Source organism: Argopecten irradians, chromosome 2 (genome assembly GCF_041381155.1).
Source record: "Argopecten irradians isolate NY chromosome 2, Ai_NY, whole genome shotgun sequence".
Lineage (NCBI taxonomy): Eukaryota > Metazoa > Mollusca > Bivalvia > Pectinida > Pectinidae > Argopecten > Argopecten irradians.
In genome coordinates, this window is record NC_091135.1 from 24,232,445 (window position 1) to 24,259,587 (window position 27,143).

General features: G+C 36.6%; 1 protein-coding gene across 4 annotated transcripts in view; it reads left to right on the plus strand.

Moving 5' to 3' along the window:
• The window catches only part of LOC138314888 (polycystin-1-like protein 1), a 273,559-nt gene that overhangs the window by 64,557 nt on the left and 181,859 nt on the right, over positions 1–27,143 (plus strand). For 3 of the 4 annotated variants that reach the window (XM_069255496.1, XM_069255497.1, XM_069255499.1), the window contains exon 6: positions 18,935–19,254. In XM_069255496.1, coding sequence (XP_069111597.1) covers positions 18,935–19,254 — 320 coding nt within the window. Of the gene's footprint in view, positions 1–8,268; positions 8,415–18,934; positions 19,255–27,143 lie in introns of those variants that run through there. The other variant, XM_069255498.1, reaches the window with a different exon arrangement.

A 27,143-nucleotide genomic window follows, 5' to 3' on the forward strand; every position in this document is an offset into this window, starting at 1 on the left:
CACTGTCTATTGGGTGTGTGTTAGGACAGGTGAGGTTATGTTGTAATGTGTATTGGGTGTGTGTTAGGACAGGTGAGGTTATGTTGTAATGTGTATTGGGTGTGTGTTAGGACAGGTGAGGTTATGTTGTAATGTGTATTGGGTGTGTGTTAGGACATAGTCGATGGTTATGTTGTAATGTGTATTGGGTGTGTGTTAGGACAGGTGAGGTTATGTTGTAATGTGTATTGGGTGTGTGTTAGGACAGGTGAGGTTATGTTGTAATGTGTATTGGGTGTGTGTTAGGACAGGTGAGGTTATGTTGTAATGTGTATTGGGTGTGTGTTAGGACAGGTGAGGTTATGTTGTAATGTGTATTGGTGTGTGTTAGGACAGGTGAGTTATTATGTTGTAATGTGTATTGGGTTGTGTGCAATTAGGACAGGTGCAGCAGTATTCTATGTTGTAATGTGTATTTGGAGTGTGACAGGGTGAGAGTCGTTTAATGGTATACAGTGTGTGTTAGAGTAGGTATGTTATGCTTGTAATGTGTATTGGATGTGTGTTAGTGGACAGGTTAGGTTATGTTGTCTATGTGTGTATTGGATGTGTGTTAGGTCAGGTGAGGTTATTGTAATAATGTGTATTGGGGGTAGAATTAGGACAGGTGAGGTTATGTTGTAATGTGTATTGGGTTTAGTGTTAGGGACAGGTGCGATATTATGTTGTAATGTGTATTGGATGTGTGTTAGGACAGGTGACCGGGTTATGTTGCAATGTGTATTGGGTGTGTGTTAGGACAGGTGAGGTTATGTTGTAATGTGTATTGGGTGTGTGTTAGGACAGGTGAGGTTATGTTGTAATGTGTATTGGGTGTGTGTTAGGACAGGTGAGGTTATGTTGTAATGTGTATTGGGTGTGTGTTAGGACAGGTGAGGTTATGTTGTAATGTGTATTGGGTTTGTGTTAGGACAGGTGAGGTTATGTTGTAAATAATGTATTGGGTGTGTATGGTTAGCGGAGGTTATGTTGTGTTCTCGTGTATGGTGAGGTTAATGTTGTAATGTGTATTTTGGTTCTGTGTGTTATGATGTATGGACAGGTGTTATGGGGTGTGGTTAGGATTATGTTGTAATTGGGTGTGTGTAGGTGTTGGTGTATTATGTTAGGGACAGGACAGGTGAGGTTATGTTGTAATGTGTATTGGGTGTGTGTTAGGACAGGTGAGGTTATGTTGTAATGTGTATTGGGTGTGTGTTTAGGAAAGGTAAGGGTTATTTTGTAATGTGTATTGCCGTCGTGTGTTTAGGACAGGTATTGAGGTTATGTTGTAATGTGTATTGGGTGTGTGTTAGGACATGTGAGGTTATGTTGTACATGTGTATTTGGGTTGTGTGTTAGGACACGGTGAGTTAATGTTTAATGTGTTTTGGTGAGTGTGTTAGGAACAGGTGAGGAATTGTGTTGTAATGTATATTGGGTGTGGTGTTAGGACAGGTGAGGTTATGTTGTAATGTCTGTATTGGGTGTGTGTGTTAGGACAGGTGGAGGTTATGTTGTAATGTGTATTGGGTGTGTGTTAGGACAGGTGAGGTTATGTTGTAATGTGTATTGGGTGTGTGTTAGGACAGGTGAGGTTATGTTTGTAATGTGTATTTGGGTGTTGTGTTAGGACAGGTTGAGTTATGTTGTAATGTGTATTGGGTGTGTGTTAGGACAGGTGAGGTTATGTTGTAAGGCTTATGTGTATTGGGGGTGTGTTTAGGACAGGTTGAGGTTATGTTGTAATGTGTATTGGGTGTGTGTTAGGACAGGTGAGGTTATGTTGTAATGTGTATTGGGTGTGTGTTAGGACAGGTGAGGTTATGTTGTCAAATGTGTATATTGGTGTGTGTTAGGACAGATTATTTTGTTATGTTGTAATGTGTATGGACTGTAAGGTTATGTCTAGTAATGTGGTATTGGGTGTGTGTTAGGACAGGTGAGTTATGTTGTAATGTTAATTGAGTGTGTGTTAATGTGAATGTATATTGGGTGTGTGGTTAGGACAGGTGGAGGTTATGTTGTAATGTGTATTGGGTGTGTGTTAGGACAGGTGAGGTTATGTTGTAATGTGTATTGGGTGTGTGTTAGAACAGGTGAGGTTATGTTGTAATGTGTATTGGGTGTGTGTTTGGACAGATTATGTTGTAATGTGTATTTGGTGTGTGTTAGGACAGGTGAGGTTATGTTGTAATGTGTATTTGGTGTGTGTTAGGACAGGTGAGGTTATGTTGTAATGTGTATATGGGTGTGTGTTTATGACAGGTGAGGTTATGTTGTATATGTGTATTTGGTCGTGGTGTTAGGACAGGTGAGGTTATGTTGCAATGTGTATTGGGTGTGTGTGTTAGGACAGGTGAGGTTATTGTTGTAATGGTGTACTTGGGTGTGTGTTAGGACAGGTGAGGTTATGTTGTAATGTGTATCTTTGGTGTGTGTGTTTGGTTTTGTTGTAATTTGTTTTAGGTGTGTGGGTTAGGACAGGTGAGGTTAGTGCATTGTAATGTGTATTTGGTTGTGTGTTAGGGACAGGTGAGGTTATGTTGTAATGTGTGTATTGGGTGTGTGTTAGGACAGGTGGGAGGTTATGTTGTAATGTTGTATTGGGTTGTGTGTTAGGAAAGGTGATCAGGTTATGTTGTAATGTGTATTGGGTGTGTGTTAGGACAGAGGTTATGTTGTAATGTGTATTGGGTGTGTGTTAGGACAGGTGAGGTTATGTTGTAATGTGTATTGGGTGTGTGTTAGGACAGGTGAGGTTATGTTGTAATGTGTATTGGGTGTGTGTTAGGACAGGTGAGGTTATGTTGTAATGTGTATTGGGTGTGTGTTAGGACAGGTGAGGTTATGTTGTAATGTGTATTGGGTGTGTGTTATGGACGGTTAGATTATGTTGTAATGTGTATTGGAATGGTGTGTTAGGACAAGGTGAGGTTATGTTATTATGTTGTAATGTGTAATTGGGTGTGTGTTAGAACATGTGTGATGTGATTTTATGTTGTAATGTGTATTGGGTGTGATGTTATGGACAGTGATGTTTTAGGACAGATTATGTTGTAATGTGTACTTAGGTGTGTGTGACAGGTAGGAAAGGTAATGTGTTGATGTGTTAGGGTCAGGTGTGGTTATGTGTATTGTTTGGGTGTGTGTTAGAAACAGGCGGAGGTTATGTTGTTATTTGTGCTGGGTGTGTGTTAACAGTGATTGTATTTTTATTGGGTGTGTGTGTTAGGACAGGTGAGGTTTATGTTGTAATGTGTATTTGGTGTCGTGTGCGTTAGGACAGGTCGAGGTTATGTTGATCGTTATCAGGGCTTTATAACTCCTAAACAGTTCAACTTGGCTACATGAAACTTAATCTGTACAATGTTAGGCGATAGTGCTCTAGTTCTGCCTTTTGGTAATGTTAGGACTGGTGAGTCATGTTCGTTAATGTTTTTCGGTGATGTGGACTAGGTGAGGTTATGTTTTGTAAACTTATTAGGACAGAGTAAGGTATACCATGTTATTAATTGTATTGGGTGTGTGTTAGGGGACAGAGTGATCAGGCCTATAACTCGAAAAAATTGGGTTCAATGGCTACACGGTGATGGTTTATCTGTTACAATGTGTATTTAGGTTAGACAGGCGTGCTAATCTGTTTGTACCTTTCATTTTGTAATGTGTTATTGGGTGTCTTGTTAGGATGTGCATTGGGGTGTCTGTTAGGACCAGGAAACTTATAGTTGGGATTGTGTTGTAATGTGCATTGGTTGTGTTGTTAGGACAGGTGAGGTTATGTTGTAAATGTGTATTGGGTTGTAGGACATGTGTATTTGTTGTAATGTGTTTATTGGGTGTGTTAGGACAGGTGAGGTTATTGATGCAGGTGATAGACAGGATTATGTTGTTGTGTATGTGTATTGGGTTATGTATGTAATGTGTGTGTGTTAGGACAGTTAGGTTTATGTTGTAATGCTGTTATGTTGAACAAGTGCGAGGTTATGTTGTAGAAATTTGGGTGGTGTGTGTTAGGACAGGTGAGGTTTAATGTTGTAATGTGTATTGGGTGTGTGTTAGGACAGGTGAGGTTATGTTGTAATGTGTATTGGGTGTGTGTTAGGACAGGTGAGGTTATGTTGTAATGTGTATTGGGTGTGTGTTAGGACAGGTGAGGTTATGTTGTAATGTGTATTGGGTGTGTGTTAGGACAAGGTGAGGTTATGTTGTAATGTGTATTGGGTGTGTGTGTTAGGACAGGTGAGGTTATGTTGTAATGTGTATTGGGTGTGTTTAGGACAGGTGAAGGTTATGTTGTAATGTGTATTGGGTGTGTGTTAGGACAGGTGAGGTTATGTTGTAATGTGTATTGGGTGTGTGTTAGGACAGGTGAGGTTATGTTGTTAATGTGTATTGGGTGTGTGTTAGGACAGGTGAGGTTATGTTGTAATGTGTATTGGGTGTGTGTTAGGACAGGTGAGGTTATGTTGTAATGTGTATTGGGTGTGTGTTAGGACAGGTGAGGTTATGTTGTAATGTGTATTGGGTGTGTGTTAGGACAGGTGAGGTTATGTTGTAATGTGTATTGGGTGTGTGTTAGGACAGGTAGGATTGAGGTTATGTTGTAATGTGTATTGGGTGTGTGTTAGGACAGGTGAGGTTATGTTGTAATGTGTATTGGGTGTGTGTTAGGACAGGTGAGGTTATGTTGTAATGTGTATTGGGTGTGTGTTAGGACAGGTGAGGTTATGTTGTAATGTGTATTGGGTGTGTGTTAGGACAGGTGAGGTTATGTTGTAATGTGTATTGGGTGTGTGTTAGGACAGGTGAGGTTATGTTGTAATGTGTATTGGGATGTGTGTGTTAGGACAGTGAGGTTATGTTGTAATGTGTATTGGGTGTGTGGTTAGGACACAGGTGAGGTTATGTTGTAATGTGTATTGGGTGTGTGTTAGGACAGGTGAGGTTATGTTGTAATGTGTATTGGGTGTGTGTTAGGACAGGTGAGGTTATGTTGTAATGTGTATTGGGTGTGTGTGTTAGGACAGGTGGAGGTTATGTTGTAATGTGTATTGGGTGTGTGTTAGGACAGGTGAGGTTATGTTGTAATGTGTATTGGGTGTGTGTTAGGACAGGTGAGGTTATGTTGTAATGTGTATTGGGTGTGTGTTAGGACAGGTGAGGTTATGTTGTAATGTGTATTGGGTGTGTGTTAGGACAGGCGAGGTTATGTTGTAATTTGTATTGGGTGTGTGTTAGGACAGGTGAGGTTATGTTGTAATGTGTATTGGGGTGTGTGTTAGGACAGGTGAGGTTATGTTGTAATGTGTATTTGGTTGTGTGTGTAGGAGGTAGGACTGGTGAGGTTGTTGTAATGTGTATTGGGTGTGTGTTAGGACAGGTGAGGTTATGTTGTAATGTGTATTTGGTGTGTGTTAGGACAGGTGAGGTTATGTTGTAATTTGTATTGGGTGTGTGTTAGGACAGGTGAGGTTATGTTGTAATGTGTATTGGGTGTGTGTTAGGACAAGTTAGATTATGTTGTAATGTGTATTGGGTGTGTGTTAGGACAGGTTAGATTATGTTGTAATGTGTATTGGGTGTGTGTTAGGACAGGTGAGATTATGTTGTAATGTGTATTGGGTGTGTGTTAGGAAAGGTGAGGTTATGTTGTAATGTGTATTGGGTGTGTGTTAGGACAGGTTGTTATGTTGTAATGTGTATTGGGTGTGTGTTAGGACAGGTGAGGTTATGTTGTAATGTGTATTGGGTGTGTGTTAGGACAGGTGAGGTTATGTTGTAATGTGTATTGGGTGTGTGTTAGGACAGGTGAGGTTATGTTGTAATGTGTATTGGGTGTGTGTTAGGACAGGTGAGGTTATGTTGTAATGTGTATTGGGTGTGTGTTAGGACAGGTGAGGTTATGTTGTAATGTGTATTGGGTGTGTGTTAGGACAGGTGAGGTTATGTTGTAATGTGTATTGGGTGTGTGTTAGGACAGGTGAGGTTATGTTGTAATGTGTGTATTGGGTGTGTGTTAGGACAGGTGAGGTTATGTTGTAATGTGTATTGGGTGTGTGTTAGGACAGGTGAGGTTATGTTGTAATGTGTATTGGGTGTGTGTTAGGACAGGTGAGTATGTTGTAATGTGTATTGGGTGTGTGTTAGGACAGGTGAGGTTATGTTGTAATGTGTATTGGGTGTGTGTTAGGACAGGTGAGGTTATGTTGTAATGTGTATTGGGTGTGTGTTAGGACAGGTGGGGTTATGTTGTAATGTGTATTGGGTGTGTGTTAGGACAGGTGAGGTTATGTTGTAATGTGTATTGGGTGTGTGTTAGGACAGGTGAGGTTATGTTGTAATGTGTATTGGGTGTGTGTTAGGACAGGTGAGGTTATGTTGTAATGTGTATTGGGTGTGTGTTAGGACAGGTGAGGTTATGTTGTAATGTGTATTGGGTGTGTGTTAGGACAGGTGAGGTTATGTTGTAATGTGTTGAATGTGTATTGGTGTGTAATGTGTATGTGTTATGGGTTATGTGTAATGTGTATTGGTGTGTGTTAGGACAGGTGAGGTTATGTTGTAATGTGTATTGGGTGTGTGTTAGGACAGGTGAGGTTATGTTGTAATGTGTATTGGGTGTGTGTTAGGACAGGTGAGGTTATGTTGTAATGTGTATTTGGTGTGTGTTAGGACAGGTGAGGTTATGTTGTAATGTGTATTGGGTGTGTGTTAGGACAGGTGAGGTTATGTTGTAATGTGTATTGGGTGTGTGTTAGGACAGGTGAGGTTATGTTGTAATGTGTATTGGGTGTGTGTTAGGACAGGTGAGGTTATGTTGTAATGTGTATTGGGTGTGTGTTAGGACAGGTGAGGTTATGTTGTAATGTGTATTGGGTGTGTGTTAGGAAAGGTGAGGTTATGTTGTAATGTGTATTGGGTGTGTGTTAGGACAGGTGAGGTTATGTTGTAATGTGTATTGGGTGTGTGTTAGGACAGGTGAGGTTATGTTGTAATGTGTATTGGGTGTGTGTTAGGACAGGTGAGGTTATGTTGTAATGTGTATTGGGTGTGTGTTAGGACAGGTGAGGTTATGTTGTAATGTGTATTGGGTGTGTGTTAGGACAGGTGAGGTTATGTTGTAATGTGTATTTGGGTGTGTGTTAGGACAGGTGAGGTTATGTTGTAATGTGTATTGGGTGTGTGTTAGGACAGGTGAGGTTATGTTGTAATGTGTATTGGGTGTGTGTTAGGACAGGTGAGGTTATGTTGTAATGTGTATTGGGTGTGTGTTAGGACAGGTGGTTATGTTGTAATTGTGTTTGGGTGTGTGTTAGGACAGGTGAGGTTATGTTGTAATGTGTATTGGGTGTGTGTGTTAGGACAGGTGAGGTTATGTTGTAATGTGTATTGGGTGTGTGTTAGGACAGGTGAGGTTATGTTGTAATGTGTATTGGGTGTGTGTTAGGACAGGTGAGGTTATGTTGTAATGTGTATTGGGTGTGTGTTAGGACAGGTGAGGTTATGTTGTAATGTGTATTGGGTGTGTGTTAGGACAGGTGAGGTTATGTTGTAATGTGTATTGGTGTGTGTTAGGACAGGTGAGGTTATGTTGTAATGTGTATTGGTGTGTGTTAGGACAGGTGAGGTTATGTTGTAATGTGTATTGGGTGTGTGTTAGGACAGGTGAGGTTATGTTGTAATGTGTATTGGATGTGTGTAAGGACAGGTGAGGTTATGTTGTAATGTGTATTGGGTGTGTGTAAGGACAGGTGAGGTTATATTTTAATGTGTATTGGGTGTGTGTTACTTACAAGGGAGGTTGAGGCCTCCTTAATTGGCCTTGCTGTTTAATAAAGGGTCAAGTCACTATTGAATGTTTGTTTTCTAGTTTGTTGGAACAGTCCTTGTTGAAATTGGTTGGCAGGGTTTTCTGTTGTAATCTAAATGATTGAGGTCGCTTTTTGAGTGTAATTTGGTAGCGATGCCCATTAAACTTTAACTGTACAGTTGTCTGTTTGAGTGTAATTGCTGTAGAAATAGCCATTACTGCTTACAAAACCATTTATCTACTGGAACACAAGATTGTAAATTAAAACATGTTAGTGTGAAACTTTCAACCTTTAATATTCTGTACATCTATCTTACATAAAATTTTACTTACGAGAGCTTATTTGTGAATGAGTTGAACAGGAAATGATACACTGAAAGGTCGCATTACTTATGTTGGAGAATACATGGACTTGTAATACCACTTACATATACGATATGACAAAGCCTGAGGGCCAGGATCTTTTTACATTTTTTAACAAGGGGATAAACAGATTTACAACAGGAAGCCACATGGCTTGTTCCCTACGTTTTGTTTAACATTTGTCAGCCATCACACAAAAAAAGAAATGTGATTTTTGAAGGTAAGTATGTAAATGCACTCATGGTGAAGGTCTTCTTTGAGAAGCATTACTGTTCACAATATTGAAAAGTTATATATATGTGTAAATGTAATTTGTTTTGATTGGTGGTGCAGTGCTGGTTTGCCATTCATAAAGATCAGGAGTATTTAATAATATGAGATAGTACTCAATGCTCTGTTAGTGGTAACTTTGTGCTGTTTTTCCATTCACAAAGTTGGGAGTGCTGTTTCTTACAAAGTCGACCCGACCACAATCATGGTCATGTGCATTACATGTGATGTATGAATGGCTGTGTGATGCATTTCCTCACATCTGTTACTAGATCAGACAATGGTTAGGCCATCCTGATACAGGGTTGCTGTATTGTACATCACTTAGTTTATAAGCCAGATCCCTGTTTAACCTTGGTTTTGGTTCTGGTAAGATATTTCTATAACTTTTCATATGAACTTCTGGATTATTTCTCTTTAATTCCTTCAACAAGTCTTAAAAACTAATGACCATGATAGGGTACATGGGTATATAAAGTAAAGAACAGAGACAAAGGAACAAATTAACCTACCCATGACCGAGGACTTCAAACATTCAAACTTATCGCCCTGAAATGTATTGACCAAGTGACATATGTTACTCAGTCATTGTAGGGTGGTGTTTTTTCTTCGGATACCCCTGTATTGTTTCAGGTTGTCTTGGCAATCAGAACCTGTCTGACATCCATAAATTAAGATAGAAAGTGTGAAATGTTTAAAGTCAACTAAAATGAAATCTCAAGTAAACTTTTTATCTAATTCGTTGAGAGGAATCATATCAAGTTGATAATACATATAGAATGTATGTGCAGAGAACCTATTTTTGAGCATTAAATGTTCAGTTACCTTAAAGGCTTTAATTAAACTTTTAAACTTTTTTCTCAAGGATACAATGCAAACAATAATAGACATTCAGAGGCCTACAGAATTTTGCAAAAAAGAATTAGCTGATGTTTTTAAAATCTCCTTAACTCACTGATTTTACAAACACTGTTAACATATTGTACTGCTACCCTATTTATAACTCAGATGACTGTTTTGGTCTCTGGGCCTCTCTGGCACTTTCAGGATCATATTTGAATTAAGCCTCCAATCATGGATTAGTTAAAGTGAACAGTCGGGCAAGGAAAGTTAAAGTTTGTAAAAATGGAGTGAATGTACCTGACATAATTTCTTATGGAATAGAAAGATAAAATCCCCTGTCAAAACCTCTCTGCATGTGAAGAAATTAATTTATAGTTTAGGAATCCTAAAATGTCCTCCCGACTGACTATGTCCGTGGTTACATTTCCACGCAGCCTCGCTTTCAAAGAGTTATTTCAATGGTCAGAACTGGGCAACGTAAGCAGAACTTGACCGTCGTTCTAATATGTGAGAACATTTGGAAGGCCAATGAACGCACTTAGACTGGTTTTCTTTGCCCGACTATTCACTTTAACATATTAGTCTTAAATGAGCCAACATTTTGATTTGTGGAAAGACTTAAAACAAGCATTATGTAACAGATTAAGGCTTTTTTTAGTGATATTTTGTTTTAAAGGTTGAAATGTACAGCTCGTGTTTAACTTGTATAAACAAAAACAAAAAAACAAAAAAACCTAAAGAAAACATTTTTAGCTACTTTTACTTTGGTTGAGCTGGCAGCAATCAGCTTAAATTTTCATAAATTTTTATCCTTGTCACTTTTCCTGAATATCAAGAAACATTGTTTCAGCCTGAATTAACTACAATTAAGAAATACATCAAATCACTTTGGTAGATTGCTCCTCATGGTAAATTACTTGTGGACTACTGCACCTAAGATGTGCTGATTCACATCAAACATTACCGAAAAAATTGTAATTAGTTTGAAATTCCAGAAATTGAATTGCAATCTCTCATTATCCTTTAGAAATGAAAGATTTAAGTGTCACGTGAGGAACAACGGAAATTGAGGGGAAGTTGTTTTGTGATATTTGTGCACGGAAATGTTGTATATGTAGGCTTAACAATCACAGAGATTGTTGTTCGGAAATTGTCAAGATCTGGCGTCTGATGGCATTGTGTGAAGTATGATGTTACCTGGTGCTGAATGTTACATGTATAGATGTACCGATGCAACTACATGTTGGTGGATAGTTATCAGGATTCATGGCAAAATAAACCTGAGTTACCATGGTTACCAGAAAAATGGCACAAAACTTAAAACACATGATGCACTACATTGCTGTACCTTTTCAAAGGACTTGTAAATGTTTCTAAAGGTTCAAAAGCTTGAAAATGTTGAAAAACTATTGAATTTAAAAGTATCTTGCTGTGTTTTAATTGATAAAAGATTTAAAATAGCTTTGAAAGATATGTGTGAAGGTCTTTGGTTATAGTTAGGACTTCTTGTAGATCCTGATCAGATGAGTCCTCATGGAATCAATAGCCTAGGAGATGTATGGAAACCTGATCGAAATTTCTATAGATGTTCATTAAAGGAACAAGTGATACATAACATTATTGTGAATAAAGCAGAATGTTATAATTTCCAATGAATATTACATTATACAAAAGCCATTTTGGTGTAGACAGAATGTCCATTAAAACTAGCATCTTTATTGTTGTACGAGTTCTTTTGAGTTCAGTCAATAAAAGATAATGATTGTTCTCTGAGAATGATAGATAAATATTGTATAATTGTCATGACATCTGTAACTACTTCCTGCTACAAGACACTTGTAGTAATGTATGGATTTGGTGTAGGGGCAGTTTAACATTACTGACCATCTTGCCTTCCTGTATAACATTTAATTACTAGCTAGATCTACATGAGGAGTAGTGTTACCTTGGAAACTGCAAACATTGACTGATTTCCAGGTGATGTGTTAATGTCTGGCTACAATGGCTAAGTGTGTTTCAGGATATCCAACTACTAACCCAGCATCAAACCATCTTAGGAATCTGAGGTCCATGTCGTGCAGTTTGCATTGTAGTACTTGCTGTAAGATTTAGATTGTTCACATTTCCTCTGTCACCAAAACCTGTTATGGCATTAGATATGACACTGTATGAAAAATGGAACATAAATTCTGTACTTGTATATTACCTAGTCATTTGCCCTTGCAGGTAGGTGCTGGTTGAGACATCATGTGATCATTTTTTCAGAGAAAATGATGCGAGTTTCGCTCAAAAACCTGTCAGCAAAAGCAAAGTTTGTAATATGCAGACAGAATAGCGAAGTAAAAAATTAGCTGTTGTGATGCTGTTGATAAATACAAAAAAAACAAAAAACTATGACAACTCTTCCTGAACCACAGGATCAGTTTCAATGAAATTTGACATCAATGTTGTGAACAAAGTGTATATTTTGCAGGCATATTTTAAGGCGAAAATTTTGGTTGTCATGGTAACTGTAGCCAGATTTTTTGACATAGCCGATAAATCATTTGCTTTTGTATCAATTTATTCAAACAAGGATGTCTATAATTTTAAAGTTCATATGCTTCAATGATGGTTACCATGGAAACATAATGGAAGAAAATGGCTGTCATGGATGGGAGGGGTATTAGTTAGCCATTGACTCACAGTTCCTAGTTGTGTTTTGTTACATTACTTTCTGTTGACCATTCAAGCATTTTTTTTTTATTTTTTCTTCTTGCACTAAAAACTCTAGATAAGAGTTATTTGAATTTCAGTCTGCAAAAGCAAACAGTGAAAACGACAGGCCCTCTAGCGGAAATTGCATTTGTGTACAAGCAATCTGCTTTGCTTCCCACTTGACTGAAGGGTTGGCAGAGCATTAATGGTATGGTAGTTTATAGAGAACTGACAGCAGTGACCAGACTCCTCTGTCGGCACAAAGATTCAATAGCTTGTGAAATCTTTTGTTTCCTAGGTTTTTGATAGCCAGGCTCTATAAATTTGGTCAATGTGACTGGAACTGTTAATGTTGTTGAGATAAATGTACAATGTGTTTTCCTGTTATCTTTGGAGGAGAGGGAGTGGGGTGGTGGGGAGAGTGTTTAAGACATTGTTTTGGGGTCATTCTACTGTAGGCAGGGTGGGGCTTTCCTCATGGCAGACAGGATTGATGTGTTGGGTTTTATCATCAACAGGTCTGTCCTGGACAGTGTAGTTGGTCCTTTGTGAGGTGAGCTTGTCAGACTGTGTTGTAATAAAGGCTAAAAATGGTTGGATGTACTTTGTGGTCCAATTTCATTTCCCTGTTGTAACACTAATCTGCTGTAGTCGTGAAAAATACTTTTAAGGTATTGATGTCTTATCTGGTCAGTTTCAAAGTGTTAAAGTTTGTTGTTTTGGCTTATCCATGGCCCAGATGGACATTTCCTAAATAGCAGTATTGCTCTGACCCTATAAGACATAAGGGGCAGAGCCCAAATAAAGGATAAGTCTCACAAAGGAAAGCATTATGTAACTTTAAGGCCTAGGAGCAGTGCCAAGGGGCAGGGCCAATTCAAATGTAAGGATGGGTCTGACTTCCTAGATCTAAGGGGCAGGGCTTGATATAAGGATGGGTCTGACTTCCTAGGTTTTAGGGGCAGGACCTAAGTAAGGAACGGTCTGACTTCCTAGGTCTAGGGGCAGGGCTAGATATGAGGATGGGTATGACTTCCTAGGTCTTAGGGGCAGGGCTTGATATAACGATGGGTCTCTGACTTCCTAGGTCTAAGGTACAGGGCTAGATATAAGGATGGGTCTGGACTAGGTCTAAAGGGCAGGGCCAGAAAGAAATTTGCCTTTCCATTTAGTACTATATTGGCAGGGGCAGATAGAAGAGGTGTTTAGTTCTCAGGCAAAAAGTCTACAGAGAAAAATGTAATCTATTCATTAACAATCTTTTTAGTTTATTATATTTGCTTGGAGTGTTGTAAGTAATAGAAAATCAGTTTATATAAAATTAACTTACACATAGACCTGAAGGGGCAGGGGCATATAGAGGAAATAGTGAAGCAAGTTTTTTTTAATGTCAGTGATCTAAAAACTGTTCTTGAGTAGAAGGAGAAACAAACATATAAACTGTTGGTCTGGACTAGATTTAATTAGAAGACAGTTGTTTATAGGGTTGTGGAGACAGCATTAAAAAAATTGAATGATGTGAAAGTACCTGAAGTGTAGCTATTCCATGTCTGCCGGTATTTAGTGTATAGCCATGTGGTCGAGTGCATCTATAGGATGCATCCCTTTATGTGGGATATAAAAGCCCGCCATGCATTAACAGGGGTCTGCTTTATGTCCCTATAAGACCTTTCCCAAAGGAGATGCTGTTTCATCTGAGATTCATTCTCCTCATAAACCGTTAACATTGTGGAAGAAGATGTAATTGTCTCCTTCATCCATGGAGACAAAACCATTAAGTCATATTGGTTTGTATATTGTATGACATGAAAATGGGTAAGCAATCAAAAAATAAAACTATTCAATATAGATATTATATTCAGGAACGAAAGGTTCCCTGCTGGGTAAATCGACTTTCTGTATCTTTTGTGATTGTTTTAAGTTTCATGTTTTTAGTGCTTTATGAAGCTCTGTGAGATAGTCTACAGGAACTAAGTAAAGATGATATTCTATGTCTTGTACTTTGGGATCACAGTGATAAAGTTGTCAATAAGTTGTTTGACAAATATTCCTGCTATCTTTGGATTTAGGTTTTTTATGGTAAAACTGGGTTGGTTATAATGAACCTCGGGGGACCAAAGGATTGACTCTATCACATATATATTACAGTTAGACTAAACTATAACCATTAATTCATTGTAAACATGTTATAAACATGTGTTTATTGGCCCTCTATCTTGCCCATTTGGGTTACAGGTCCATAGCTGCTACAGAACTCCTCATTATTGTGAGATAATTGGTACTGTATGATGTGAATTTCAAATTGCCTCTAGTTTTCGAACAGTGGGCAAGGAAAACCAAGTTATCAGATAATAAAAAATCCAAAGAAGACTTTCATGTCTCAGACGAACCAAGTCTGTACTTATATCATGTGAAAAAAGCTGTTCCAGTTGTTTATATCTTCTCATTAACCTTACAGGTTAATACAAGTGTTGGTTTGGTCTTAACAAGCTTATTGTTCCCCGAGGTAAATTATACACACGCTTTGATGTCCGTTGTTATCTCTTAAGTAGATGTCATCTCGCTGTGTATCGCTATCATTTACATGGCCACCTCTCTGGTCATGTGACCATATCATCAGATTTGTTGTTCATCTCCTTGTCCCTAAGGCTCGGATGTTCTACTGAATATTTTACCTGGATGTGGGGCAGTCATCGTTGGGATGATAGGTAGGCAAGTGAAAATTTTAAACACAGAGTGTTAAACCTCTTTAAAAGATATAGGAATGGGATTCAGGCAGTATGGACTGCTGTTCTGTCTCATTTATTATTTAGTGCAAAATTAGGATCATTATAGAACAATTAAATATGGCATACATGTAAGTTTTTAGGGCAGAATTAGTATTGGATTTTTGGGATATAATAAGATGCATAGAATATGATTTCACAAAAATTGATGGTATAAAGTTCAATAAAAGGAGGGGTATAGCTATTTGGCCCATTCTTTGGCTCCTCTGTGATAAGTATACTACTTTGTGTGAATTTATGAATGGATTTTTGTAGGGCTTTTGATAAATTCAGAGGTCAAAGGTCAAAATTTGATAAGTCCAAATTATTAAAAAAAACAACAACAACAAAACAGTTGTCATTAAAGTTGGTAGATCTTTCTGTAGAGTGGTTGTCATCTGTTGCTGTAGTACAATAAGTTGGTAGATCTTTCTGTAGAGTGGTTGTCATCTGTTGCTGTAGTACAATATTTCCTCTCTCTATATAAACGGCAGTCAGTGTGACAACCTTTACCAATTTGTATATCATTAACATCTATTTGTTTGTGCTCCTTTTTATAAGGTTGTTGCTGCGAGTTTGTCTAAATTCCTGATCCCTGTATCTGTTATAAGACATGTGTAATTGACCAGGTTTCATCTCCGTTGGCCATTTGATGTGACATGTACAAGCAATAATATTGTCTGTGTGCATAGGTAAATGATCAATTTTCACAGTGTTTTTACAGTGAACATTTCTTAATTGAATGTTATATGCTGAAGTAACGAATAAATAATTCATCAGTGAACCATTCACTGTTATTTAATGTGTGTATTGCATGCTCCGGGATCAAGATATACAATTACCCTTTGTAAAAGAGAACGGATTGTTAGCTTTCAAAATGGGTATAGAAAAATAAAATAAAAATGATCTTTTCTTTCATTAACATTAAAAATGTAAGTCATTATACTTGTTTTCCTCTATATATCAATCATTTTTTAAATATTATGTTCAATAATGAAGACTTTGAGTAGAATTATATATATATGTATATATATTTGTTACTAAGATTGTAACACTTATAAAGAAAACCTATAAATCCTGTTTTGTAATGTGTACACACTGTGATAAATTGTTAATCAGCTGATATGTGGCAAAGGTTCGACATTACGTATTTATTATAAGTGTTACGGGGAATGTGGCGTGTCAATATAGGTATGAATAGTGTTATTGTATGAGACGTGTGATTTAAGAGTACACAACACTTCAAAAGTCCTATGTATAATTTAGGCGTTCGTGATGGTACCTATACTTACTGAGTCCTTCAACTTCAATTTTCCTCTTTAAAATATTGTCTAAAAAATAATGTCAATGTGTGATTGTAATTAGTATGTTATGTAATTCTCAAACTTGAATAAAATGTCAAATAGTTTGTTCAAGTAAATGACCTTGACCTCCTTTCATGGTCAGAATTTAAGGAACAAATTATTGAATATATATATATATTTATCAGTAATTAGTTGGGCCGAATCAAAGAATTTTGGAAGATTTTGATTTTATAGAAATGTAAATTTTGTATTTTATGTTATTAGTATTGTCTAGGTTTATTGTTTCTTGTTTCGTCATTTATGTTAGGAGAAGGCTTTTATAAGGTGCAATTACTTTTGCCTTATCCCTTTTTTTTTGTTTTGACAATAACTTGTGTTTAACTTAAAAAAAACTTTAGGAACAAATCAAAGGTTTTTTCGATGGCTGAATTGTGAGATGAAGGACTAATGAAATAAATCTGACTGAATTTCAAGGTCACTTTGGTCAAATATGTTGTCATGATACTTGGACTTTTGTAAAGGGTTATGAAATATCTGTAGTCACTGGTTTGTTGTAATAGCAGAATGAATCATTTACTGTAATCACCCAAATAAACACCCATTGAAATAATAATTGAAAAAATAAAGGGCAACTGAATAAAGCTAACCTTTCATAAAATTATTGCACAGAGTAAGCCATAAATCAATTTGCAAAAGAAATCAAATAGTTGAACTTACTCAGTATTTCTAATTTCAGTCTGTATATAAGTCAAGATAAGTGAAATTGAAGCTGGAAAAGAGGGAGGGGAGTTATATGGACAGGGACAATTATTTGGTCAAATACTGTAGTCAAAATGAATAATCTTAATCTGCTTTCTTGAGATAAATAAGATGAATGGTGTAGTGTCCATGAATCTTCTTTTTTCATAACTCATAGTCTGTATACGATATTGTATAAAACATAGTTTCATGACTGGCACAAGCTCTTTTACAGACTTCCAGCTTGGTGGGGGGTTATTTATTAAATTTAAAACCTTCCCATATTGTTAAAGCACATGGTTGTGAAAACACAGTGCCATTAATTTGGCTGTATAGCAAATGCAGCTTCAGTCAAATTGCATGCTCATCAGATCTGTGAAGGGCATGTAAAATAGAGATCTTTTATGGCCACCTCTTTGTAACCAAGGGTTACCAAAGCATGTTCTGTCAAAAATTTGGAAATTGTAATGTCGTTTAAGTCAACAGGAAGTTGTCATACGATAAAGTCACTAGACTGTGACCAAACAATTCATGCACAGTAGGGATGCACTTAAGATGTCTGGAATTAGAGACAAGTTTGATACACCCATTCCAGCCAATCCAAATATAGATCTATTTTGATGTTAGAAATTTGATGAACGGGATTATGTAATCAATAGCAGTTGGAGTGCTTGAGTTGTGATTAACAGATTAATGCATCCTGAAAGCAATGTTTTAACAATAAATTATCATAAGATTTGGGAGTTTAAAAACTTTTAAGTGTTTGTGTGCTTCATTTCTGTTTAAGTTTTCAAAGCTTCAAATTATTCTTCACTTAGTCCATTGACAATGATACACGTTCCCATACAAGGGCAGACCTGATCTGCAACTACATCTTGTAACAATTTGTCAAATTTGTAATTATATAAGCACATGTTGTGTTACCTGATAAGTTGTTAGTGACATTTTAATCAGATTGAGCACCTGGGAAAGTTATTTGGACATTGCAATGTTATGTAATAATCAGGACTGGTTTAGCAGAGAATTATATTTATAGATGTGAATTAAAACACTGGAATTCTCTGCCTAGCCAGTAAGGCGGTGTTTATAAAGACAATTAGTCATTTTACAGTGCAGCCAATCAGCTGATGTGTGTTAGAGGTTACCATGGTTATCCCATAGCATTCCATGGCGATCACCTGACTATGTCGTCAACAAGTGGCATGATAGTATGCATACCTGTTCCTGGATCACAAGAATTTGTATTCATAAATTGTTTATGTTGACAGAATTTCTATATCAAATAAACTTACATAATCCATATGTGCATTGGTGTCTACATATCATGAGAAAACTAGACTTCTATTCCATTGGTTAAGATAACACTTGTACAGTCTATGTTATAACTACATGAACAACACCCTCCCGTTTGATTTAATATAATATACGTATTTACTGTTCCAGTATACAATTAGAAGAGTTCAAATATTCCTTTGTAATGAATGGGTCAATAAAAAAACACATGGAGATATATAGTAATAATGGAGTTAATAGCTGATCTAATTTAGACTATTAACGGCCATGGACTAAAACTTCCTGTCTACCAGGTAGCTTGGTGCAGGGAATTCGCTTTGGGGATTTAATTGGTAATTCTTCGTGCTTTACCTCATATGTAAGGCATTATTATTCTAGTGTACACATCATGCTACTTCTATGTATTGCAACCTTTCTGTAAAAAATTCATCTAAAATATGCCTAAAGTTAGAATTTGTGTTAATGCGGTATGCCTAGACGATTTATCTACAGTTAATTCATACCCTCAAAGCATTGGGTGCTCATTTCTATTTGTCTTCTCTCTAGACATGCTCCTGAATCCCCTAAAGGTGTTATTCCAATAATTTTAAACATTTATTTGGAAATTTTCAGTAAACTATTCATACCTTCAAAACCTGAAGTAGATATCAGACATGTAAAGCTTTGAAAAGCAGAGACATAGGTATCTTTTCCCGACAGCCATGATAGGATTATTAAATGAATTTTAGTGTATTGCTTGTAAATTGGCATCGTTAGAACGGATTACACTTTACTGTAGACTAGCTCCTATCTCTCTTATGGTACTAATGATTGCATCTTTTACTTTGTAGACGTCAACGTGACCAACATCCTTTCGCAGGCCGAGACAGAAATCGTTGTAAATGTGATACACCCGGAGCCACGAGATTTGGAGATCTCTTTACTACAAAGTATTGCACAGCTTCCTTCGTGTACACCACATTCCTGGACCTCGGATGGCCAGCCTTTCATCAGGGTGTTCAGGGATGAACCTTTCAATATTGAAGCTTCTGTTTCCATGGGAACAAACTTGACCTTTGAATTTGAGATGGAGGATGCAGCAGCCGTTGTTGTACGACCTTGGGATCTGGACCCTCCCTGTCGTGCATGGAATTGTTCTGCAGTTTACAAGGTCAGACTTCTTTTTTCTCCAGCATCCTGCATAATGAGTGACAATAGCATAACAAAAAAAAACCCAATTAAGTACTTGGTACCAGTGTCAGATTTTGTCATTGTTTCTTATTTCAATCTTCCTTACTGTAATCTGTTGTGAAATTATGATTGCAGACCCATGTTAATTCATTTAACAAGGTGGGTTAGCCAATTCATCATGCTTATCATCTGACAATTCAACTCGTACACCCCTGACTGTTATAGCTTATTATGAATTTTCAAGAGTGAATGAGTTAAGCCTTTCTGATAGGCAAACTGTAGTATTGACTTGACTAGGATATCTTCATTTTGATATCTAACTGAAGCATACTGCCAAAGACATTGATCAGGACACCCCATCCAGTCACATAACACTGACAACGGACAAACAAGTTGTACTTTATTCTTATAGACAATAGTATGCCAGGGGACTGAACCCCAGAACCTTCTTCACTGGGGCAAATACTCAACTCAAGGTCAAGAGTGAGGCTGTCTCAAGGGAGACAGTCAGTAAGGGAGAAAAGGATATTTTATATCATTTATCTGTCATACAATATATTTGATAATTAACAGGTCCTAACTAGTATTGCTGATATTTTACTGGGATTTCGAGTACCTTTTCTTTATCTAAGTTGCTAATTGAGTTAATTTAAATCTCAAGCCGAAAGTTATAGAGACAGCAAATTCTAATCTTTTCAGGAAGATTATGTTGGAAATTTTTTACTGTTTGTCAGATAAAATGTGGATTGGCTTGTTACTCCCTAGATTATAGGATTTAAAGTTTACTCATTAAAATGCAAATTAAACAGACTTTCATTCCATTTCATGACTTGTGTTTAATCCCTAAAACATTAGGCGACCTGTGTTTGTATAATTCAAGGCTGGGTCCAGTTACTGACACTAAAAACAAATTAGTTTTGACTGAGGCTAAAATAAATAATGAACCAGACCCAAGGAGACTTCTCTAAAACAAGAATTAGTATCACATATTAACCAAGTCAAACAGACAATGAAGAATTCAGCATTTTCATTGTAGCTTTTGGGGAATCTGTAACAGCTGATACAAATTCTAAGATGATATTCTGTATATATTTTACATATGATTATAGGCATGTCCTATTTAATTCAGTGATGAATTTGAGATAATGAAATGACCGATTAATAAAAAAATTCCCTGTTGGCAGAAGAATATTACAGACATTCCAGATAAAATGAAATATCTGGATCTGATAAAAGTGTTCAGTATCCATGTGACCCTGCCTGAGGCCAGGTTCGGAGGCTGTTATCAGCCTATTAGATTTGTGTGCTCAGCCATGGCTGCAAACTAATTGATTTATAACCAATTATGGAGCGTCAAGTCTAATCAGGAACAATTTTCTTTGGGATGGTCCATGTATTTTATCTGGGATGTATTCTCAGATACTCTTAGGCAGTTCAATGACATATCCTATAGAAGTGTGTATAGTGAGATATTTCTTGACAATAACATGAAGTGAAAGAGGTCAAAGGTTATAAATACTTGTACTAAAGGTCATTGGCTATTGATAGTAGCTTGGCTGGTCATTGGTTATATAAGTACTTCTTACAGTCAAAGGTTACAATTACATTATTTAAGTCAAATATTAAAATTGGTTGTCTTATAGTCTTCTGGAGTAAAAGTTGCAATATGTTGCGTTGAGGATCAAAGTTTTTAGTCAATAATAATTTTAGAGGTCAATGTCATAATCAGGGACTGTAGACTGTGTAAATGAAGTGTTTAATGTCAAAGTCATGATTGGTAGTTCTGGAGGTCAAGGATAAATGATTTGAAGTGCTAAAGGTCAAAGCAAGGTTATGATTTGTAGTTTTGGAAGTCAAGGTTATGATTTATAGTGCTAGAGGTCAACGGTTATGATTAATAGTTTGGAGGTCAAGGGTTAAGGATTTGCAGTGCTGGAGGTCAAAGGTTATGATTTGTAGTTCTAAAGCTCAAGGTTACAATTTGAAGCACTGGATGGAAAAGGTTTTAATGATAAGATGAGACTTGTTAGTTTTCAGGGCTTGGTGTGAAAGGTGTTAATCATGCAATGTTTTAGTTGTCTACTATATAGACCATGCTTAATTTGTAATGTAGATGGGAAGCTGTATGACTCGGAGTGACATTATGGGAGCAACATTATGATCTTAAATGGTGGCTATAGGCCATTCAAGCTCTGTCAGAAATCCTAGTTAATGAAAATTTATGACCATAAATCTGTCAAATTAATTGAATTGTTCTGATATTAAAGTGTAAAAAGTCAACTCTGGCAATGAGTCTATCTTATCAGAGAAAATTAAAAGTTGTACGTGACAGCAAAAACACTGTCCAACACAGTCCAGACATTAGCAAAGCTGCTGCAATCTCTGACAGAATCACTGTAGGGTAGGCTCACATGTATCACTCTCTCAACGCAGGGGTGACTTACTAACATTTTCTCTTTCTGTTTCTTTCTCTTTCCAATGCAAAAGATCTTTTTTCATCATTCTTTGTTAAAGGAATCACTGCAGGGGATACTCTCCCCACACTTTCTATTTCAGAAGAGAAAGAAACTTTCTAGAATCACTCTCTGTGATGGAAGCTTTTCTCTCCCCCCCCCCCCCATCCCCCATTTCTTCCACCTCTATTTCTGAAGGAGAACTAGAATCACTCTCTATGATGGAAGCTTCTCTCCCCCCATCCCCATTTCTTCCACTCTCTTTCTGAACGGAGAACTAGAATCAACTCTCTATGATGGAAGCTTTTCTCTCCCCCCCCATCCCCATTTCTTCCACTCTCTATTTCTGAAGGAGAACTAGAATCACTCTCTATGATGGAAGCTTCTCACTCCCCCCATCCCCATTTCTTCCACTCTCTATTTCTGAAGGAGAACTAGAATCAATCTCTATGATGGAAGCTTTTTTCTCCCCCCCCCCATCGAAGAATTGAGCCCCATTTCTTCCACTCTCAATTTCTGAAGGAGAACTAGAATCACTCTCTATGATGGAAGCTTTTCTCTCCCCCCATCCCCATTTCTTCCACTCTCTATTTCTGAAGGAGAACTAGAATCAATCTCTATGATGGAAGCTTTTCTCCCCCCCCCCCCATCCCCATTTCTTCCACTCTCAATTTCTGAAGGAGAACTAGAATCAATCTCTATGATGGAAGCTTTTCACTCCCCCCATCCCCATTTCTTCCACTCTCTATTTCTGAAGGAGAACTAGAATCACTTTCTATGATGGAATCACTGCAGAGGAGACTATTCTTTTCTTTCCCCACCCCCCTTTCTCTTTGATTGAATTGCTGAAGGGGGGACTTACTCTTGCCCTTATGAAGTCAGATATCATATATCACTGGTGATGAATCCCTTAAGACACATTTGAGGTCATGAAAACTATTTGATTTCCTATATACATTGGAGGTTCCTTGAAATGTTGATTAAAGAAATGTCCTCCAATTGTTGTCTTGCATCCCCTGTTGTATAGGCTATTTAGACAATGATTTGAGCTGAAAGAATACAGTTAAAGGTTAAATGCTAAAGATGAAAGGTTAAATACTATTGATGAAGAAGAATCTAGAAGCAGAGACCTTTCCCCCATCTATATGGAATGGTGGACTTTAACGACCAAAATTTTTGGTGGTTGAGTACATGCAACATCAATGTATTGTTTTCTGTATGGGGGATTGTAGCAAAGAAAATTGCTTCATCATATAATTATATATAAGTTAACATCCTTCTGGGATCATTCAAATATTGATATTAAGAAAATTACTCTTACAAGGTTAGACACACTCCTGCAGGCTATGTTTTAACAATGTACTATAGAGAATACAATACAATTTTCATCGTTAAAAAAACACCATTTATCCTGAAAGGTTTCTGTTGCGTGTGATTTGATAAAAATATACTTTGGCTAGCAATAATCAATGTCTTTTGGTCAAAGTCTCTTTTGAGAAAAAACATATTGTATCATTACTGGAGAAAAAAGACTGTTGAGATGAAATGTTTATCTGTAACCATGGTGATATTATCAGAATGAGGTAGACCTATGTAATAGTGGTATTCTGTATACTTAGTGGATATTTCATGTTTATACAAAAGGCAGAGAATGTTACTGCATTAGTGATTGAAGTTGGTGTATGAAGGGAAAAGAATTTGGCCTTTTGATATTTTGTCGGGATCTGAGTCTGTCATTTGTTATTGCTACATATTTTACAAAGAGTATGTTCTGCTCATGGCTACTGGTATATCTAGATAGCTTAGATCTTAGCTTAGAGAGTTTGATATATACTGCACATGGCTACTCAAATACATGAATATATATATCCAAATAGCTAAGATCTCAGTTTAGAGGGAATGTACTGCACATGGCTACTCAAATACATGAATATATATATCCAAATAGCTAAGATCTCAGTTTAGAGAGTATGTACTGCACATGGCTACTCAAATACATGAATATATATATCCAAATAGCTAAGATCTCAGTTTAGAGAGTATGTACTGCACATGGCTACTCAAATACATGAATATATATATCCAAATAGCTAAGATCTCAGTTTAGAGAGTATGTACTGCACATGGCTACTCAAATACATGAATATATATATATCCAAATAGCTAAGATCTCAGTTTAGAGAGTATGTGCTGCTCATGGCTACTCAAATACAAGATACATCACATAGCTTAACTTTTTTAGTGCGATCGTACTCGACTATTATTATCCTTGTCGGGTGTAGAGTCTGTGTACATCTGCTATGCCAGATTCCTACCAGAAGTCAGTGTCTTATAACGTTTCATAGATTTAGCTGTGGTTTAGTGACACCAATCTTTCAAAAACATATATGAAGATATACTTGTCAGCGATAATCTACTTTAACAACAGTGATATTGCACAGTGCTAAACACATTTGCTTTGTGTAAACTTAAAGCGTCGTATCATACAAACTCTTGCATCGGTCACGATATTCTAAGCATCTGGCCCCGATTTCTCGATACAAACTGACTTTAAGTCTTAAGTTTTCATATAAGTTACACAAATAGAAAAACTTAAGTTTTGGCTTAAGTCTGCACTTTTGTTTCGAGAAATCGGAGCCTGATCGACTTTCGATACAATGCAAAGCAGAAATTGGATCACCTTGCCCACTTCTTCGAACATGACGAGGTGATCCGATTGTGAAAAGGAGGTTTTTATAGTCAATAAAAGAAAGTGACGAAACGAACAACTTTTAGTAACGGCCACATATTTGATTTATATCACATTATCCTAGGTACGTTGCACTATCACTTACTAAACTCTGTGATCACAGACTGCATTTGCTGCAGTTCTAATAAATATCTATAAAATTACAAAGCCTTGCGTAAGAGAAACAGAATAAAAAAAATAACATTTACAATATCAGTCTGCGTGTCTGAGCTCTAGCTCATTGGACAGGTAAGTACATGTACCACTTGCACAGAGACTGGACAGTGTTCTAGGGGACGACTATCTTGAACAACGAAACATGTCTATCGTATCAATATCAATATGATAATAAACACACTTCTATGTAACAAAGAACACATTTAACAAAGTTCAAAGTAATTTCATATTTGAAATTCTGATGAATTAAGAGAAAGTATTTATTACAATACACCAAGGGTGTAAACCTTCTCCTTGCAATAGTCCCAAGGATAATGAGAGAAAGTGCTACGTACACCTGTTGCTGAGGATGATTTCATACTGGAAATTAGGTTAGGAAGTTGTTACAAGTACTTAATGTCTAACAGACATATCTCTAGTTTCATTATTATTTCAAATTAAGTGAATTAGCTGTTTTGCATCAACGAAGTTTATTTAAAACATACGCAAGGTGTACAATAGGGATGTCACGGTTCATGTTTTTTTCAGCTCGGTTCGGTTTCAACTTTTTTTGATCGGTTTTTCGGTTTTTTCGGTTCGGTTCAGGCAAATCTCAATTACACTTTTTAAGTCTATTTTCTATCAAAAGCAAGTTCTGCTTTAGATTTAAAGATGGTATATCACTTAAACAAATGTTTTTTTTTTCTTTATCAAGATTTCACTTCTAATTAAAAACATATAATTTATTGCGCCCTGAAAAATAATCCACAGCACTATATCCTATATACATTGAAGTTCTAAAAGTGCATGCAGCAAAGAAATTCATTAATTATTCTATATCATTTTGTGTCTTAATTAGACATATAACACGATTAAATACCAATTTTTGTTCAAATATTGACTATTGAGTATCATTTATGATCTCTCAGCAGTGGAACATCTTTAAAAAACATAATTGAACATTTTCTTATCTTTTTAACTCTTTCAGTACTATTGACACATTAATCAGTCACAGAGAGATATATGTCCTCGTATCCTTTATGATACATTATTTCGTCACTAAAACTTTTCTCGTGTCCTTCATGACGCATTATTATGTGATGATTGACATGTGAAAATCGTAAGTTTTACCGCAAATCAATACATCGGTATTATCTCAGAAAAAGTGTTTTTAAAAAGTATTATGCATTTGAATTATAATAGAGATAAACATTATTACGTACCAGGTGCATGTTCAATCGTAAAATGGTTTAATTCACGGAATATTGGCCGACGGAAACGCGATTGTTTACAATCGGCAAACACAATGGCGGCTTGATTTAGCTGCCGATATTCTGCGGGATTAATGTTATCGGAAAAATACATAATAAAAAATTATCAATTATAAAATATCAAACATTTAGTGAAATATATCATTTAGATATTATGTATGTGAAAAATCATGTCCGCAGACAGCAAAAAACGATCTTCTGAATGACTGAACTTGCACACGTGTTACACATATATGTCGGTCAACAGGTGTATTTCTCGGGATTCTGACAAACAACTTCGCCGTATTTTCAATGAAATAATCTGCAATACAGTTTATACACGTAAATTACAGGTATTATAGGACAGTTATTTTTTTAATGAACCGAACCGAAACTTAGAATTATCGTACCGAACCGAACCGTACGGTTGAATTTTTCGGTTAACCGTATTTTCGGTTAACCGTGACACTCCTAGTGTACAAGTCACGTTAAAAATATGTTTTTGTTATTCTTTTGCATATTATTGATACTTATATATCTCTTGGCGTGCCACAAAAAAAGGCCGTATGCAATGCTACCGCTTTGGAGTTAAAATTCTACCTCTTTTCGGTAACAAAAGGTTAACATGTCTGCGTTAGTATATTTTAAGACAGCATTTAAGAAAAAAAAATCATTGGTATTTTTATGAACCTACTGTAAAAAGAATAATAAATGAATAACTACTTAGATTACAATATTTTACTGTGTTATGAAAAAACAGAAAGATAAATGAAACATTAAAATAAAGAATTAAAACATTGATGAAATACACAGCAAAAAATAACACCATACATGACACACCAAAAAAAGTAGAATGAGTCACATAGTCTTTATGATGTTTAATGGAAGAATGATTGGAATTTAAAGACATGCAGAATATATTCTGTATGTGCTTTAGATGTTGTTAAATCCTTTGGATTGGAATATTTGTCTGGGCTACCATCAATTATGTAACTTGTTATGAACTCGTGTGATGGGAAATCTATATTTGTTATTGTGGTATAGACCATATTATGTTTATATGGCATTGAAATAGGATTGGATGATTTATGTCCTACTTGAGAGATTCTGAACCCCATGATTGTTGATGAATCAATGAACAGGTAGGTGAAATGAGAAGATTTCTTACAAATAAGCTACATACACTGTCTCGAGAGTCGGTTCTAAATGCGTAGACTCGGATCCAATGCCAAAATGATGAAATAAGTGGTTGGAAATGCCATCATCAGCTTACTAATCACTG